We start from the raw sequence: 17,582 nt of genomic DNA, 5'->3' as shown, positions 1-17,582 counted from the left end.
TATGTCCAGGCTGCAGTGGGAGGAAGGCCTTCCTCTCATTAATATGGAAAGAATTGCCTGTTTCGGGTTATGAATTGACGGAGATGAAATGAATTGACCCCAGTTATAGATACAGGGCGCCACACATTCTGGGGTGTTGGGGCCTTTCAGAGTGGTTCTGTGCGTGTTTCTGCCCACCCTGACCTGAGAGGAGGTCAGGATTTTAGGTGCAGGCACCACTTGGACAAACGCTCCATCCTACTTCCTGCTACTGCTTGTTTCATTGTGCCTCGTCGTCATTGCTCCTCTGTATCTGAGTGAAAAGCTAGTCGGTCAATAGAGCTGACACACAGATTTCTGTTGCTATAAGTGTGTGTGTGTGTGTGTGTGTTTCAGATCACAGAGGAGGAGATTGAGCGGATCATGTCGGGCCAGGAGTTTAAGGAGGATGCCCCTGAGCACACCTGGGGTAACAATGGTGACAGTGACCACAGCTCCCCCAGTAACGGGGCTTCGGAAGGCAACCAGCCATCACCCGCATCCACGCTGTCGTCCAAGTGAGTCAGTCCTCCCTTCTTCAGCCACACACTGAGATGATGAGCTGGCCCTGACAGCCTCACGACTGGCTGCCGCCTCACGCAGAACTTGTTTGGAAGCATTCAGCAGCATAAGAATGGCTGAATGTGAAGTGATGATGACAAACCCAGAGAACTTGCTGCTTCTGCTGCGAGTCGAGCACATTGTCTTCACTAATCAAGGACAAATATTGTCTCGCTGCTGGCATGACGGCATTTATTTTAGTCTCATTCTCTTTAAACAGGAGCTTTATCTCAGCTCTGATTGTGTGCGAGCTATTCGGAGGAATAGTTGTTTTATCAGACTGAATCTTGTCAGAAATGAACAGCAAACCCAGAGAGCGGCGGCGCGCTCATCGCTATGCAGCTACACAACGCAAAGCTTTGTTTACGGGTTTGTGGAAAACATCTGAAGATCTCTAGTAGATGAGAGCCGTGGCCACGGTTACTTTGGAGTTCGCCCTGTATTCTGTGGGGGCAAGCCCTGGCGCCTTCATCGTCGGTCTTTGTGTCCTTGATAGCACACACACCCCCTTGCTCGTTGGGGGTGGTCAGAGGGACCGCTGGTGTCTGTGTACAGCAACCTCACCCAAGGGCAGCTGTGGCTACAGTGTGTGAATGGGTGAGTGACTGGTAGGGATGGGTACCTTTGGCATTTGAACAGTGGCGGGCGGTGCATTCCACCCCTGGGCCTTCAGTGATTTCCTATTCAGTCCAATCTAAATTAACACACCTTAAAATACCATCAGTAGGACATTACAGCTGGAGAAACCTCTCACACACACACACACACACACACACACACACACACACACACACACACACACACACACACACACACACACACACACACACACACACACACACACACACACACACACACACACACACACACCAGTGGCTGGGCAAGGCGTCATTTCCGGAGCCTTTAAAATCAAACTCGCATTCCCAGTTGAGAGTAGGAAGCTAAGACCACGGATACTGTCAAATCTCAGAAATGAAAGACGGGTTTAAGAGATGAGACAATAAAATAAATAAGTAAAGCAAACACATTATTTGCATTTGTTTTGGAGAAAATTGCACCGCGAAACAATTGAACATGTTGGCGCAGCTGCACACACCACGTTATACACAATATAGATTGCATAGAAACAGAACACATAGAATTATTTCATTTAGCCATTTTATTTCGTTACCATTTATTATTAACAAAATGAAATGACAAAACATTAAAAAATACTTTCTACTCACCAACATAAATGTCCAGCATGGATCTCCTCCTCTCCTGCTCATTTGAAAATAAAATCCATCCTTCTTTCTTTCCTCAGGAAAACCTCAATGGCTCTGTACAGTTTATCTGTGTGCTTCAGGTCCATGAGTAGATCCTTTTCTACGGACATGGAGGCTAATGCTGAAAGACGTGTCTGCCCGGTCGTGTTTCTGGCGTACGTTTTAACGCGCTTTAATGCTACCAAATCCATCTGATGCGACAAACAGGCGTTCCCAGCAGAATAACCTGCAGCGGTTCTCTGAAGCTGTTTGCCATGGGTACCGTTCATAGTTGCTTGCCTGAAAATGACGAACAAATCCTTTCTCCTGCTGGGACAAGCCAGCTAGCATTGGAGTCGGACGACCTGTTCTCAATATCCATTTTTTCTTGAAAGGTCCGTCTGGAAAATGGTGTGGCAAATTAATCTGCAACCAAGTCTGTCTCTTCTCCTCTTTCAGCCATCATGTGTTCAAAAATACACCGATAGCTGCCTATAGGTACAAATCTCTGTGTTTAGTTTTGATATTTTGCTTCATGCCGCTAGAAAAGTTCTAACTACTGCTTATCCAATCACAGGATGCGTTCATGTCAACTTTTGCATGAGGCCAGCTAGCTGGCCCGGGCCAAGCTGACTCGTGAGCTGATTGGCTACTAGATTCGCAACTACATCGTCTCTGTTCACTTACAGCGGACAGCGGGCTTCTCGATTGATTCTGAAGGCCTAGGGCAGACTTAATCTGCCTGAAAACACAAGCTAGCTTAAATCTGATTGGATAACACCCAGCCTTGGTATTTTAACACTGGAAGCAGCACAGCCAAGTGGGTATAATAGGATATAAAGAAAATAGACCAGTGAAAAATTTTTTTTTAATTTAAAAATATTTACCAAAGGAAAAAAAATACATTTACGTTTTTGAGTACGTTTAGGCCAGCAGAGAAGGCTTTGCTGGCCCTGACTGCCCACCACTGCATTTGAATCAGTATGGTTCCTACAAATCAATACAGGTACTTAACGGTACCAATATTTGATACTTTTGAGTGTTCAATAATTATATCGCTTTTAAAATTAATTATATATTATCTTCCCAATATATAACCATTTTTGATTAATATCATAGGCTGCGCAGTGGAGCAGTGGTTAGAGCTGTCGCCTTGCAACAAGAAGGTCCTGGGATCTTTCTGCATGGAGTTTGCATGTTCTCCCTGTGCATGCGTGGGTTCTCTCCGGGTTCTCCGGCTTCCTCCCACCGTCCAAAAACATGACTGTTAAATTGATTGGTCTGTCTAAATTGTCCTTAGGTGTGTGCGTGCGTGTGTGTGTGTGCGTGATTGTTTGTCCTGTGTGTTGCCCTGTGATGGACTGGCTCTCTGACCAGGGTGTACCCCACCCGATTGCCCATTGACCTCTGGAGATAGGCACCAGCCCCCCACGCGACCCTGCGTGGACAGGCGGGTTCAGACAATGGATGGATGAATGGATTAATACCATGATAAACTGTGTTGTATCATCGTAGTGTTGTACAAAATTCTTCAGTATGAAAACCTGTACCAACAACTGTTTCTAAATGACACAAAAACAAGCCCAGCTCCATGTACTCCTAATCCTCTTCTATGCCCTCTGGAATAACTCTTGATGAGGAGACCGTGGATTATGAACTCCAAATGAAACTAAAGCAAACTTCGATACATACAACTGTTTGTATTTTGATATTTAATACAAACTAAACCAGCTCCATGTACTCCGTTTCCTCTCCTTTCCCCTCTGGACAAACTGTGATGGTGGGTCCTTGTAGTTTTATAAACTGCTAATTACACTGAAGCAAACATCTCTGCTGTGTAAACTAGCTTTACTGTGTATCTTCATTCCTTTTGCTGTTCATTTTCAAACTGTTTATTTTTCCTACTCGGACGTTGGGATTTCCGAGGAGAAAGTGAACGCAGCGTTAGCTAAGTACACAAAAACTAAACTATCAAGCTAACGTTATCTTAAACAGTTTATCTTGCTGCTGGAGCAGATTAAGATGCCTCATACTCAGACCGCTGTCGCTGGTTTCATCATCACCCAACCGCCCGTTGCATTTAGTGAAGTGAATCCAAACTTTAGAGCGCGTTCGCTTTCTTCTTTTCAGAGTTTCGGAGTTCCGCGGAGAAAGCGAACGCACCATTAGCTGAACAGAAGCTAACATATTAAGCTAACGTTATCTTAAACATGTTATTTACCTACCAGAGCAGATTAAGATGATGATGCCTCATCATCACCCAGTTACCCATCCCATTTAGTGAAGTGGACCCAAACTTCAGAACACCATGCTGCTTTGTTTACAGCGTGCCCACAGTGACTGATGACATCACTCTCTTGCGCCGGCGCACGGCATGGGTACCAAAAAAGGCACAGTTTCATATGATGTGAATCGGTACTCAGTTGGTTCTATGGAATTCAATCGGTGCCTTAAAAAGTACCAAAATTAGTACCCATCCCTAGCTGACTGGTGTGTGAATGGGTGAGTGACTGGTGTGTGAATGGGTGAGTGACTGGTGTGTGAATGGGTGAGTGACTGGTGTGTGAATGGGTGAGTGTACTGTAAAGTGCTTAGGAGTTCTGGACTAGTTAAAGCCCGTTGACCATGAGAGAAGAGAGCCTTTATTGTGCAGAAGTGAGACGTGACAGCGTGTTTGGTTTCTAACTAGGCTGTGAAGGGGCCTGCGTGACGTTTGACCCTTTTGTCCCCCCAGTAGGTCAGTAGAGATGAACGGCTACACAGTGGCCCTCAGGGACCAGTACATCAACACCTCCATGTCCACACACTACCAGCTGCTGCCACACCTCTTCAGCTACGCGGCCCAGTCGGGCCTGCTGACCCCCCAGCCTCGCAGCCTGTACCCACAATCCCACCCCCTGGTGCTGCAGCTCGTGGCAGCGGAGGACCTGGCCCCCCTCAACACCCCCATGCTCATAGAGGACGGGTGAGTTTTAATAATGGAGTTTCAGATTCAGGTGCGTTCTGGTTCTCTGGGCCTCCTGCTGCAGGAACAACTACATATGACACATCTGGGTTATAATTTAGCTGCACACATACATGCTGTATTACGGTGGTAGTGCCACTTGTTACCGTCAGCTTTACAGTGTGAAATGACACCTTTTAAAGGGGTCTTTGTTTTCATTCATTTTGTTTTTAAACGTCATTAAAGTACCAGGAGTAAAGAATAAACACAAATAAACAACACTGATCAAAGAGAACAGAGGACATTTGCTTTTGAACTACGGAGGAACATAAATGATGTAACACGGCCTCTGTCGTTGGACCCAGGTACAAGGTGACTCAGGTGGAGCTGTTCGCTCTGCTGTGTCGGCTGGCGGATGAGCTGCTCTTTCGTCAGATCTCCTGGATCAAGAAGCTGCCGTTCTTTTGCGAGCTCTCCATAGAGGACTACACCTGCCTGCTGAGCTCCACCTGGCAGGAGCTCATCCTGCTGTCCTGTCTCACCATCTACAGCTCCCAGATCTTTGGAGACCTGGCCGATGTCACCGCCAAGTACACGCCATCTGACGACGAGCTGCAGGGGTGAGTGAATGACAGGATGAAGTGTTGCACAGAGGTCATAATTAATATTCTTCATGTTTAAATTGGCGCTGTCCAGTCAGTGACAACACCAGATGTTTTGATGCTTCTTTGGGCTGTTAGCCATTAGCTGTTAGCCAACATGGCTGTTGGATGGTTTGTTAAAACATTTTGATGCAGCTGAGCTAAAAGGTTCTGAGCAGGTGATTCTGTCCTCTGAACCAGGAGTGGCTATGAGGTTCTCACTGGTAGACTCGGAGGACTTGGCATGAAGGTCCTGTAGATCTGCTGCCTGAACACCGAACCCATGTGTGGATCTGCTGGAGCAGGCTAATGCTGGGTCAGATGGATGGTTTCCCTGGAGAGTGGAGCGCTGTAACACCTGATCTCATAGCTGATGTCTGAGCCATCTCCACCTCACCATTAGCTCAGCATGATCCTAGCTGCTGGAGCTGAGCCAGTTCTGTTTCACTTAGAAAGATGTAGATGTGAGGCTGCTGCAGGTGTTCTGGTCTGTGAGTCCAGTTTCTCTGAAGGATTTCACATTTTCCTTCCATCACAGCTGGACCCTACCTTTCTGGGTTGAGGTCCAGTGAATTGGTGCATGAACAGGAGGACAGCTCTGTGGCTAGTACCGTACGGTCAAACACACAGCCACGGGCAGCTCGGGGGTCTGCAGGGGGTGTAAATCAGCTATGAATCATGTGACCTTATGACTCATGAAATATGACTGCTCTGCTGCCCTGGAGGGTTGGAGTTTGGGGATTTTAGGAGTAGCTCTTTGATTTATAGCAGCTCAGCCTAAAGTGCATCAGAGATTAAAGCAGACAGGAAGACGGGGAGGTGATGATGAGGGAAATTAAAGTTTACAAGTCTTTCTATCTCCTTAAAGCTATGGGATCAGCAGCAGTTGTGAAGCTCCTGGATCTGTTTTCCTCCCAGGTTTTTATCTGGAGCCGTGAGGCGTGTCAGCGGTAGAACTCTTTCTGTTGCTTTGCTTTGTTACAGATTCAACGTACGCATGGAAACGTTAAAACTCCAGGGTCTCTTGTTTCTTGATGTTGAATTCAAGCATGAATGTGTTTTGTTCACCAGCTTCAGCGAGGACGGGATGGAGGTGATGGAGAGATTGATCTATCTGTTTCGAAAATTCCACCAGTTAAAGATCAGCAACGAGGAATACGCCTGCATGAAAGCCATCAACTTCCTGAACCAAGGTACCAGCAGACCTCTGAAACTGGGTCTTCCCCCTGACGCCAATAGCCTGTTACACAGATGGTGATGTCAGTAGTGAGAAATCGAACTCGTCGCTAACCAAAAGTCCTAGTATTGTCACCAGGGCTGTACAGTGCGATGAAAAAAAAAAAACGGTCTGTGCCATAAACTGGTTTTAGGAGGGATGGACAATATATCAGCATCAATATCGGTATTGGCTGATGTTAGTCATTTTTTAACATATAATACAATTGGACCGATATCAACAACTGATATTTTTTCCATCTTGTCTCCATTTATTTGAGTGTTTCAGAGAGTGAGGGGGTGATGTGTGTTTGTTTAGTTATGCAACAGTGAATGTCGTCGTCATCTTCCTCCGCTTATCCGGGTCCGGGTCGCGGGGGCAGCATCCCAACTAGGGAGCCCCAGACCGTCCTCTCCCCAGCCTTCTCCACCAGCTCCTCCGGCAGGACCCCAAGGCGTTCCCGGGTCAGATTGGAGCTGTAACCTCTCCAACGTGTCCTGGGTCGACCCGGGGGCCTCCTGCCGGCAGGACATGCCCGAAACACCTCCCCAGGGAGGTCTCCAGGAGGCATCCTGACCAGATGCCCAAACCACCTCAACTGGCTCCTTTCGATCCGGAGGAGCAGCGGTTCTACTCCGAGTCCCTCCCGAATGTCCGAGCTCCTCACCCTATCTCTAAGGCTGAGCCTGGCCACCCTACGGAGGAAACTCATTTTGGCCGCTTGTATCCGCGATCTCGTTCTTTCGGTCATTACTCAAAGCTCATAACCATAGGTGTGGATTGGGACGTAGATGGACCGGTAAAATGAGAGCCTGGCTTTCTGGCTCAGCTCCCTCTTCACCACGACAGATTGGCTCAGCGTCCGCATCACTGCAGACGCCGAACCAATCCGCCTGTCGATCTCCCGATCCCTCCTACCCTCACTCGTGAACAAGACCCCGAGATACTTGAACTCCTCCACTTGAGGTAGGACCTCTCACTCAACCTGGAGTTGGCAAGCCACCGTTTTCCAGTCGAGAACCATGGTCTCAGATTTGGAGGTGCTGATCCTCATCCCAGCCGCTTCACACTCGGCCGCGAACCTACCCGGCAAGAGCTGAAGGTCAGAGCTGGATGAAGTTAGGAGGACCACATCATCCGCAAAAAGCAGAGACGAGATTCTCCTGCCACCAAACTCGACACACTCCACACCACAGCTGCGCCTAGAAATTCTGTCCATAAAGGTTATGAACAGAACCGGTGACAAAGGGCAGCCCTGGCGGAGTCCAACCCTCACCGGGAACAGGTCTGACTTACTACCGGCTATGCGCTCCTCTGGTAAAGGGACTGAATGGCCCTTAACAGAAAGCCACCCACCCCATACTCCTGGAGCGTCCCCACAGGGTGCCCCTGTGGACACGGTCATAAGCCTTCTCCAAATCCACAAAACACATGTGGATTGGTTGGGCAAACTCCCATGCCCCCTCCATCACTCTTGCAAGATGAGCTGGTCCACAGTTCCACGGCCAGGACAAAAACCACACTGCTCCACCTCAATCTGAGATTCAACTATCGATCGGACCCTCCTCTCCAGTACCTTGGAGTAGACCTTTCCAGGGAGGCTGAAGAGTGTGATCTCCTTATAGTTAGAACACACCATCAGGTCACCCTTCTTAAAGATGGGGACCACCACCCCGGTCTGCTACTCCACAGGAACTGCCCCGATGACTACGCAATGTTGCAGAGATGTGTCAACCATGACAGCCCTTCAACATCCATAGCCTTGAGATACCCAGGACGAACCTCATCCGCCCCCGGGGCTCCGCCGCTGTGTAGTTGTTAGACTACCTCAGCAACTTCTGCCCCCGAGATTGGACAGTCCGTCCCCAGGTCTCCCGGCTCTGGTTCCTCCTCAGAATAAGCATATGTGGGATTGAGGAATTCCTCAAAGTATTCCTTCCACCGTCCCGACTATAGCCTCAGTTGACGTCAGCAGCTCCCCATCCCCACTGTAAACAGTGTGAGCGAGTTGCTGCCTTCCTCTCCTGAGGCGCCGGACAGTTTGCCAGAACCTCTTTGGAGCAGATTGATAGTTTTTCTCCATGGCCTCATCAAACTCCTCCCACGCCCGAGATTTTGCCTCAGCAACTGCCATTGCTGCACCCCGCTTGGCTATCCGGTACCTGTCTGCTGCCTCCAGAGACCCACAGACTAGCCACGCCCTGTAGGCCTCCTTCTTCAGCCTGACGGCTCCCCGAACTTCTGGTGTCCACCAGCGGGTACGGGGGTTGCCACCACAATTGGCACCGGCCACCTTGCGACCACAGCTAGCAACAGCCTGCTCAACAATCGCAGAGTGGAACAAGGCCCACTCGGAGTCTATGTCCCCCACTGCTCTCGGGACGCGGTCAAAGCTCTGCCGGAGGTGGGAGTTGAAGACCATCTTAACAGGTTCTTCTGCCAGGCGTTCCCAGCAGACCCTCACTATGCGTTTGGGTCTGCCAGGTCTACGCGGCATCTTCCCCTGCCATCTGATCCAACTCACCACCAGGTGGTGATCAGTTGACAGCTCCGCTCCTCTCTTCACTCGGGCGTCCAAAACATACGGCATAAATTCAGCTTTAATAAATTTCATTCCATACAAAATCTGCTGGTTTTAGAAGCATTAATGTCAGTATATCGGTATCGGCAAATATCGGTTATCGGCCATAACACTGATCTTAATATCAGATATCCGTATCAACCCAAATATTTCATATCGGTGCATCACTAATTTTTAGACGTAGCACTAGTGTGACGTCTTTAAATTACTTTTTTACCCAGAACGGTATATAACATAAGTAAGTTCAGTGTAAGAAAATGCATTTAACTGGTGCACAATGTAGTAATCTGTGCAGTGGAGGAAAATTCAGGAACCAGCAAAGACACAAAGGCAGAACCGATCCAAAGTTTTGGATCTAATGTGCTAACGGGCTAACGGGTGGCATGCTCACAATCAAGTGGGGTTCAGAAAAACTATGAACTAAACTAAAACTAAGGAAGCCTAAATTTTACAAGCGGAAGAAAAGTCCCCACCATCCTGTTTATTCCTGCAGCACTATGGATCAGAACCGCTGCAGATACGAGCCACGTTGCTGCTTTGACACCTTAGCAAGCACTGTGGCATGCCATTGTAGTATATAATTCAAAAATGTTTCTATCTTAAAACATAATTTAAACTGAATTATTCCCCACCCGTACATAATAGCCATGCCACCATATGGAGCCTAAGTCACGCCCTTCCGGACCACGCGCTCCCCGAAGAACGAAAAGATTAATGCAAGTTAACGCGGCTAAAAACACTATTTTCTATTTCCGCTTGTTTTGTTCCATGGATTTCACATATGATGTCCATGAATTTTAAAGATGCATTTTGATACCAAGAACGCGTTTATTTTTGAACGGGGCGGAACGATATTTTAGGTTTTGTGTGAAAATAAGTCCAGGACAGCAAATATACATCACAAAAGTGATGTCATCGAACCAGACACAGAGAAAACTGAGGGAAAAGGGCTGTAAGTTCAGCAAACTTCCTACAGGAGGAAAGGACCACCATAAATCTGGCCATGTGGTAAGAAGCAGCTACGCTTGGGGAGAGGAGATTATGTGGTGACGTCACATGTGGGACATGCCGATGTCTGGTTTGTAATCATGCTAATTACGAACTTTTACAAGCTGATAAATCTCAAAGTACATGACATGTGTGGTCAAAACACCCATCATTGGTTTTCATTTAAATTGCAGTACAACATACAGTCAGGTCCATAAATATTGGGACATCGACACAATGCTAACATTTTTAGCTCTATACACCACCACAATGGATATCAAATGAAACGAACAAAATGTGCTTTAACTGCAGACTGTCAGCTTTTATTTGAGGTATTTACATCCAAATCAGATGAACGGTGTAGGAATTACAACAGTTTGCATATGTGCCTCCCACTTGTTAAGGGACCAAAAGTAATGGGACAGAATAAGAACCATAAAGCAAACTTATACATTTCAATACTTGGTTGCAAATCCTTTGTAGTCAATTACAGCCTGAAGTCTGGAACGCATGGACATCACCAGACATTGGGTTTCATCCCTGGTGATGCTCTGCCAGGCCTCTACTGCAACAGTCTTCAGTTCCTGCTTGTTCCTGGGGCATTTTCCCTTCAGTTTTGTCTTCAGCAAGTGAAATGCATGCTCAATCGGATTCAGGTCAGGTGATTGACTTGGCCATTGCAAAACAGTCCACTTCTTTCCCTTCAAAAACTCTTTGGTTGCTTTTGCAGTATGCTTTGGGTCATTGTCCATCTGCACTGTGAAGCGCCGTCCAGTGAGTTCTGAGGCATTTGGCTGATTATGAGAAGATAATGTTGTCCGAAAAACTTCAGAATTCATCGTGCTGCTTTTGTCAGCAGTCACATCGTCAATAAATACAAGAGAGCCAGTTCCACTGGCAGCCATACATGCCCACACCATGACACTTCCAGCACCATGCTTCACTGATGAGGTGGTATGCTTAGGATCGTGAGCAGTTCCTTTCCGTCTCCATACTCTTCTCTTCCCATCACTCTGGTTCAAGTTGATCTTGGTCTCATCTGTCCGTAGGATGTTGTTCCAGAACGGTGAAGGCTTTTTTAGATGTTGTTTGGCAAACTCTAATCTGGCCTTCCTGTTTTTGGGGCTCACCAATGGTTTACATCTTGTGGTGAACCCTCTGTATTCACACTGGTGGAGTCTTCTCTTGATTGCTGACTTTGACACAGATACACCTACCTCCTGGAGAGTGTTCTTGATCTGGCCAGCTGTTGTGAAGGGTGTTTTCTTCACCAGGGAAAGGATTCTTCGGTCATCCACCACAGTTGTTTTCCGTGGTCTTCTGGGGTTTTTGGTGTTGCTGAGCTCACCGGTGCATTCCTTCTTTTTGAGAATGTTCTAAACTGTTGTGTTGGCCACGCCTAATGTTTTGCCATCTCTCTGGTAGGTTTCGTTTGTTTTTTCAGCCTAATGATGGCTTGCTTCACTGATAGTGACAGCTCTTTGGATCTCATCTTGACACGCCTGGCCATGGAACAGCTGAGAAGCCCATTGTCCCATTCTGTTGGTCCCTTAACAAGTGGGAGGCACATATGTAAACTGTTGTAATTCCTACACCGTTCATCTGATTTGGATGTAAATACCCTCAAATAAAAGCTGACAGTCTGCAGTCTGTTCGTTCCATCTGATATCCATTGTGGTGCTGTATAGAGCCAAAAATGTTAGCATTGTGTTGATGTCCCAATATTTATGGACCTCACTGTATGTGTGACCCAGGGCTTAAGGCAAAGCGGATTAGAAAATCGCTCTTTTAGCCCCGTTGACTTGCATTTTTTTGTTCTTTCGGGGACCCATGAGCCGACCGTAAAGGGAGGAGACTTAAGGTTGGTTTATGCTTGACGCGTCCGCGAGGTCCGCACGGCTTCGCTCAGAAAAGTTGCGTCATTTTAACACCCACACCCCTCCACCGCGCTTCCGCGCGGCCCAAAATTTCCGCAACGCGCACCTAGGAAATTTTCTAACCGCGCGGACGGTCGGGCGCGGAAAAACACGGCGGACTGGCAAGAACTAGTATGGCAGAGGTTCGTAAATACAGACATTTGTATGATTCAGCTCTCCGAGATCACCGTGATCAACATGTTGTTAATAATTCTTGGAGAGAAATAGCTCGCACTGTCGGAAAAGACGAGGACGCTGTTAAAAACTGCTGAAATGCCATGTTGTAAACAGTAATTTCTACTTCTACTATGGTGTAGTGTTGGATGCATGCTGTAGAGCTCCATGCTGCCCCCTACAGTTTGGGAGAATATTGGCTCACCGCAGAGACAAGCCGAACGAACCATAAACGCTGCGAGTTGTGAAGCGCGTTCCAGCCGCGAGCCGCATCACCAAGCGGAAAGTGAATGTGTCAAGCATAAACCAAGCTTTAAGCTCTCCATTACATTGTTAGTAGAAGTTAAATGTTATTACCGTTCCCAAAACAGATGCACATGTTGCGGTCGGTGCGGCGCCTACTCTTCTATGCTTTTGCCTTTGAGCACGGACCTCTGTAATGAACAATTCTACACTAATTTGAATAAATTAAAATGTAATTTGTCAAATTACACTGACATGTCTGATGATATTTCAGACTCAGTCAGTTTTATTGTCAAGTACGTGAGTGGGACACGTTACCAGGAGCTTGCTTGGATGGTTGCTTGTTATTGTTTCATTTCTGCAATACTAGTGTTGGTCAGTGTGTTTAAGTAATTGTAAGAACAACTTTTGTTTTTTAGAGATTGTAACAAATTTTTTATGTTGGGGCTCGAAGTTTTTGTTTAGTGCTACAAAACCTACAGCCTTCGTAGCACCTGTGTTGCAAGCTAAAAATGTTAACGTACAGCCCTGGTCACTGTACGCGTCTATTTTTGTCATTTTCCTCATTAAAAAGATATATTTGCTTTTATCTTGGGTCTCAGTGAGTGATGTCACATATGCCGTAAGTCATGTTCTCAGCGTGAGGATTACTCGCGTGTAATGCAGACCAGCAGCCGGCAACACAGACGGGCGACTTCTATCTGGAAATGCAGTCAATAATTTAGTTTCTGTCTGCTAAAGTTGGCTAAGTTAAGGTTGGATGTTCTGTTTGTGCTGGTGGGTTTTATCATTAGGTCGGATTAGAAGAAACACCTGGAGCACAGCTGTCGGTGTTTGGTTATTCTTTTTAAAACAGGTTCTACTTAAAGCAGAGGGAGATACGTTGTTGACATTAATGTTAAAAATGCACTTTCCAAAAAGTTCTGTTTCTTTTATATCTGGGGAAGCTACTGCTTAGTGTAACTTAACAAGTAATGTAGTCTCATTTAGTTACTTTTAAAATAAGGTAAACGGCAAAGTAACAAAGTTACTTTTAAACAGTTAATCAGTAGTGGGATTACCTTTTCAAGGTAACTGAGGCAACACCGTGACATGACTAACATCTCTGTCCTCCTACAGATATCAGAGGATTGTCCAACATCTCCCAGCTAGAGCAGCTGAACAAGCGCTACTGGTACGTGTGTCAGGACTTCACCGAGTACAAGTACCCACACCAGCCCAAACGCTTTCCTGAGATCATGATGTGTCTGCCTGAGATCCGCTGCATTGCAGGTAAGACCTCGATCATGGCTGAGATCCAGATCTCCTCACTGGTTATCTGATCCTGGATCAGTTCCTGTGCTTGTTGGATTAGCAGAGTGAAGTCGCTGTTCAGGTCAGTTTATTTATAAAGCACCAGTCAGCTGTCTGTTTTAAAATTAGCAGCTCCGGGTTAAACACGGTCACAGAACACTCCCCCCTCCTGTTGGCTGTTATCCCTGACATGTTTCTGTCGGAACCGAAAACGTGCACTGCCAAGAGGACACGAGATAGTGCTAAACACCAGTTGCTTTTTTCCAGGTCCAAACATCTCTTGTTGTCCGTGACTTCAGCTAGTGTTTTTCTTTTTGGGACTCTGGTAGTTTGTCCTAAAGTAGAAGTTGTAGCAGTCGGCTGCTTCTCCTCCTCTGCTGTTATTGAGCGGAGAAGCTCTCACACCAGTGGTTCTGTTGCTAAATACATGTGTGTAATGAGTGGAGGACTGTCAGGGACCGAACTGTTTTAAATGAGCCACAGGAAAAAGGAATCAGAAAAATCAGGGTTTTATTCACCCAATTTAACAAAAATACAAAAATGACCAAATGTGGCCCCCAAAAGAGGTTTACAGCAACATAACCTTAGCAAACAAAACACCAACGGACTCCTACAGGAAACACTAGGGAGGTTTTTATAATGGCTCGTCAGTCCATTACAAATGAGAGGGAAGGACCACAAATACAACATTGAAGACCAAAACAGTACAGGAATAACTGACTAGTCACCCCCCATTCTCAGTCAGTGGTAGAGGCCTTTCAGTAAGTATCCGCTCTGGCTTCTCCCTCTGCCACATCACCTCTTTGTTCCAAGGGAAATGGAAATTTACTGGCAACTCAAGACAGACAAAAATAACATCACACAAGTGAAAATGTGGTTAAACAAGATCAACTAAATGTGCACGCAACTTAATAAAGTTAAACAGAAATCTAACTTGTTTTCATATGTTCATATCTGTAACCAAAAGTTAACTGAAAGTAAATGTGTTGCGAAGGTAAATCACTCATCTTTCTTCTGTGTGGCAGATCCTGCCATCACAAGGACCCAGGGAAGTGTGGTGGTTGGGTGAGACCGACAACCGGATGGTCCAGTGGTTGCTTTCAGTCTGAAACCTGTTATTAGTGGAGGCTTTTAGACAAATGCGAGAGATCCTCTTTATTGATTTTTATTTATTTGTTTTTTTAATCTCCATAAAATATTGATAGTTAGGGATGTCCCGATACAATACCAGTATTGCAGCCTTCAGTATTGACCTATACCGACATCAATCCGATATGATATCAGCACAAATCATACATACTTTTACCTTTTTTGTAGTGTGGAATGTATAAAAAGCTTGATCAAGTGATATTATTCAAACAGAAAACAAAAGCCAGCATCAGTAAGTATAAAAAACTGACCAGTTTTTTATTAACCTTTGGCTGCATAAATGTGAATGGCTGAGGTTAGGGACATAAGTAAGAAAACAATATTGTTCACGGACCAACTGCTACAAGTTGAGTGTCTAAAGTTTCATTTTCACACACTTCATGCAATGTTTCGTGATCCTGCTTCAAATGCACGACGAGGTTGGACGTGTTCGTCTTTTGTTCCACCGCGGGGAACGTGTGCATGACGGTGCTGCGCTGAGCCAAACTGTCTTTTTCGGACTTTAATGAAAAGTACAGCCACGTGGCCGACATTGTTCCTTGCTTTGGTGTGTTCTTACTGTGTCTAGTTTCTAATTCCATTTTTGGTTCTTTTTTAAAACACAGGAAAGGTTTCTCTTTACCTCGCTAACGTTTTTGTTTGCCGGCTGCAAAACATCCTCAGAGCTGACGCTCTAATGTAATGTGACTCAAGGTAAACCAAAAGGTCATTGAATAATGTTCCGACCAGAGCAGGTTGTGGGGAAGTACTCTGAGCCGTAGAGTAGCTGCTGGCCGTGAACCCGGAGGACGGTCTCTGCGTGGAGGCAGCACTCTGAACAGTTAGCTTCAGCAGCCATGCCTGTAACTGTCGCCAGTCTGTAGGGACTGAAGCTGCAAGGCAGAAATGTACCTCTTTGTTTCTTGGCCTGGATTTCTTTTATTTTACATCTTCGTGTAGCTGCATGTGGAGGTGTGGACTGGAACATCAAATGAAGCCTTACTGGTTACCAGTTAGATTCTGGTAATGACATCACTACAAACGACCGTTCTAGGCGTGTCTCTGTGAGGGCTGCTCTGGCGTTTATGTTGAGGAGAAGCTGATGAGAGGATGTTCTGATCCAGGACTGGTTGTGGTTTGTCCTCACAGGGAAGCTGGTGAACGTCCCTCTGGAGCAGCTCCCCCTCTTGTTCAAAGCAGTCTTGCACTCCTGCAAATCCAGCCTGACCAGCTACCGGACCGGCCCGTCGCCCTGCGTGACCGCCTCCTCCGCTACCTAAGCCCTCCCCGCCTGCCAGGGTCGAGGGTCCGGTCTCCCCTCCTGTGAATGTGACAAGCAGCTAGTTTTCTTTTTGTAATATTTTTCTTTATATATTTATTACATGACAGAGCTGAATGTATGCTGATTTACACTGTGCACATGCTTCTGTACAAAACAAATGCTCGAAGATGCATTAGTCTTTGGAGTTTACAAGTGTATTTCCAGTTTGCTCAATGTGTCCGTGTTGCCGTTGTTAGACTAGATTTTAAAAGAGCTTATTTTATTCAAACAAGGCAGCGAGACACATTAGTGATTTATGACTACCTCAGGAAGATGTTGTTGCTGTTTTGCTTTTAAAGGAAAGTTCCAGTCTGAAACATAACTAGTGGGTGCTGCTGCCCCCTCAATCAGAGACTGAATGTTTAAATGAGCTGCATAAATCAAAGTTTAACCTAAAGTGTTTTCATACACTGGAAATGCTCATTTTTAGCTACTATATATGCATGGACTCTCAGATATCCTGCTTTTGGGAGGCGGCCCTGTCAGTCCAACATTCCATGAGTTAAGGTGACGGGTTTTGGGTCTGTGGGCTCACTGCAAAAGGAGCATACGGGTATTTTCTACAATCATAGACAAAGGCTTTATTGCGGGGGAGGGGGAGGGTAGCTAGGTGTGATGTATTATTTCTTGACCAAAGTGTTATGCAATGCTTTCTTCAGACCCCTGTTGGGGGGTGGGGGTGGGGTGGGGGGGACAGCTCAGCCATAATAACTAAAACTAACATCTTATCAGTAAAAGGACCGGGACGAAAAACTAATCAATATGACCGGGGGGGGGGGGGGGGGGGGGGGCACCAGACTCAGTGCTGCTAAACATCAACATAATCTTGTGCACTCTCACGTGCACGGAGCCGATATGTGGCTTTAGTGCCCCGCAGCACGGTGCATCATCAGACCGGATGGTTGGGCTGCAGCTCCAGTTCTGTCCAGGTCCTGGACCATGAAGGCCTCCTCCTCGCAGGGTTTAGATGTTTCTTTGGACGGTGCTGCTCAAAGGCCGCATCCTGCAGCTGGTCTGGTTTGTGAGGAGGGTGGTGGCTCTCCAGGATCAGGACTGGACAGAAACTTTCAGAACCACGTTCGTCTACTGAACAGTTCTGTTTTGACGGCAGACCTGCTGCCTCGTGGAGCTTCCTCATGCTTCACGGATGAGATGTTCTGCTGGAGACGTGTGTCCAAAGAGGTCAACACAAAGGAAGACATCAGCCGAGCTTAACCTTACACCATGTTTGCATGTCTCTGTGGACCCGGACCAGGTGGGTCGGGGTGACACGAGCACAGTGTTTTAGTATTCTAGCTCCGACTGGAACCATGAG

The 17,582-nt window shown here is 46.5% G+C and overlaps 1 protein-coding gene across 6 annotated transcripts in view; it reads left to right on the top strand.

Moving 5' to 3' along the window:
- The window catches only part of nr6a1a (nuclear receptor subfamily 6, group A, member 1a), a 189,452-nt gene extending 172,788 nt beyond the window's left edge, over positions 1-16,664 (top strand). For 5 of the 6 annotated variants that reach the window (XM_054731176.2, XM_054731175.2, XM_054731173.2 and 2 more), the window contains 6 exons: positions 376-536; positions 4,558-4,788; positions 5,133-5,387; positions 6,480-6,601; positions 13,645-13,797; positions 16,096-16,664. In XM_054731176.2, coding sequence (XP_054587151.1) covers positions 376-536; positions 4,558-4,788; positions 5,133-5,387; positions 6,480-6,601; positions 13,645-13,797; positions 16,096-16,226 — 1,053 coding nt within the window. In that variant the 3' untranslated portion in view covers positions 16,227-16,664. The remainder of the gene's footprint in view (positions 1-375; positions 537-4,557; positions 4,789-5,132; positions 5,388-6,479; positions 6,602-13,644; positions 13,798-16,095) is intronic. The other variant, XM_054731174.2, reaches the window with a different exon arrangement.
- Positions 16,665-17,582: the final 918 nt, after the last annotated feature.

This window comes from Nothobranchius furzeri, chromosome 17 (assembly GCF_043380555.1).
Source record: "Nothobranchius furzeri strain GRZ-AD chromosome 17, NfurGRZ-RIMD1, whole genome shotgun sequence".
Classification (NCBI taxonomy): Eukaryota; Metazoa; Chordata; class Actinopteri; order Cyprinodontiformes; family Nothobranchiidae; genus Nothobranchius; species Nothobranchius furzeri.
This window is presented reverse-complemented; position numbering and strand designations above follow the sequence as displayed.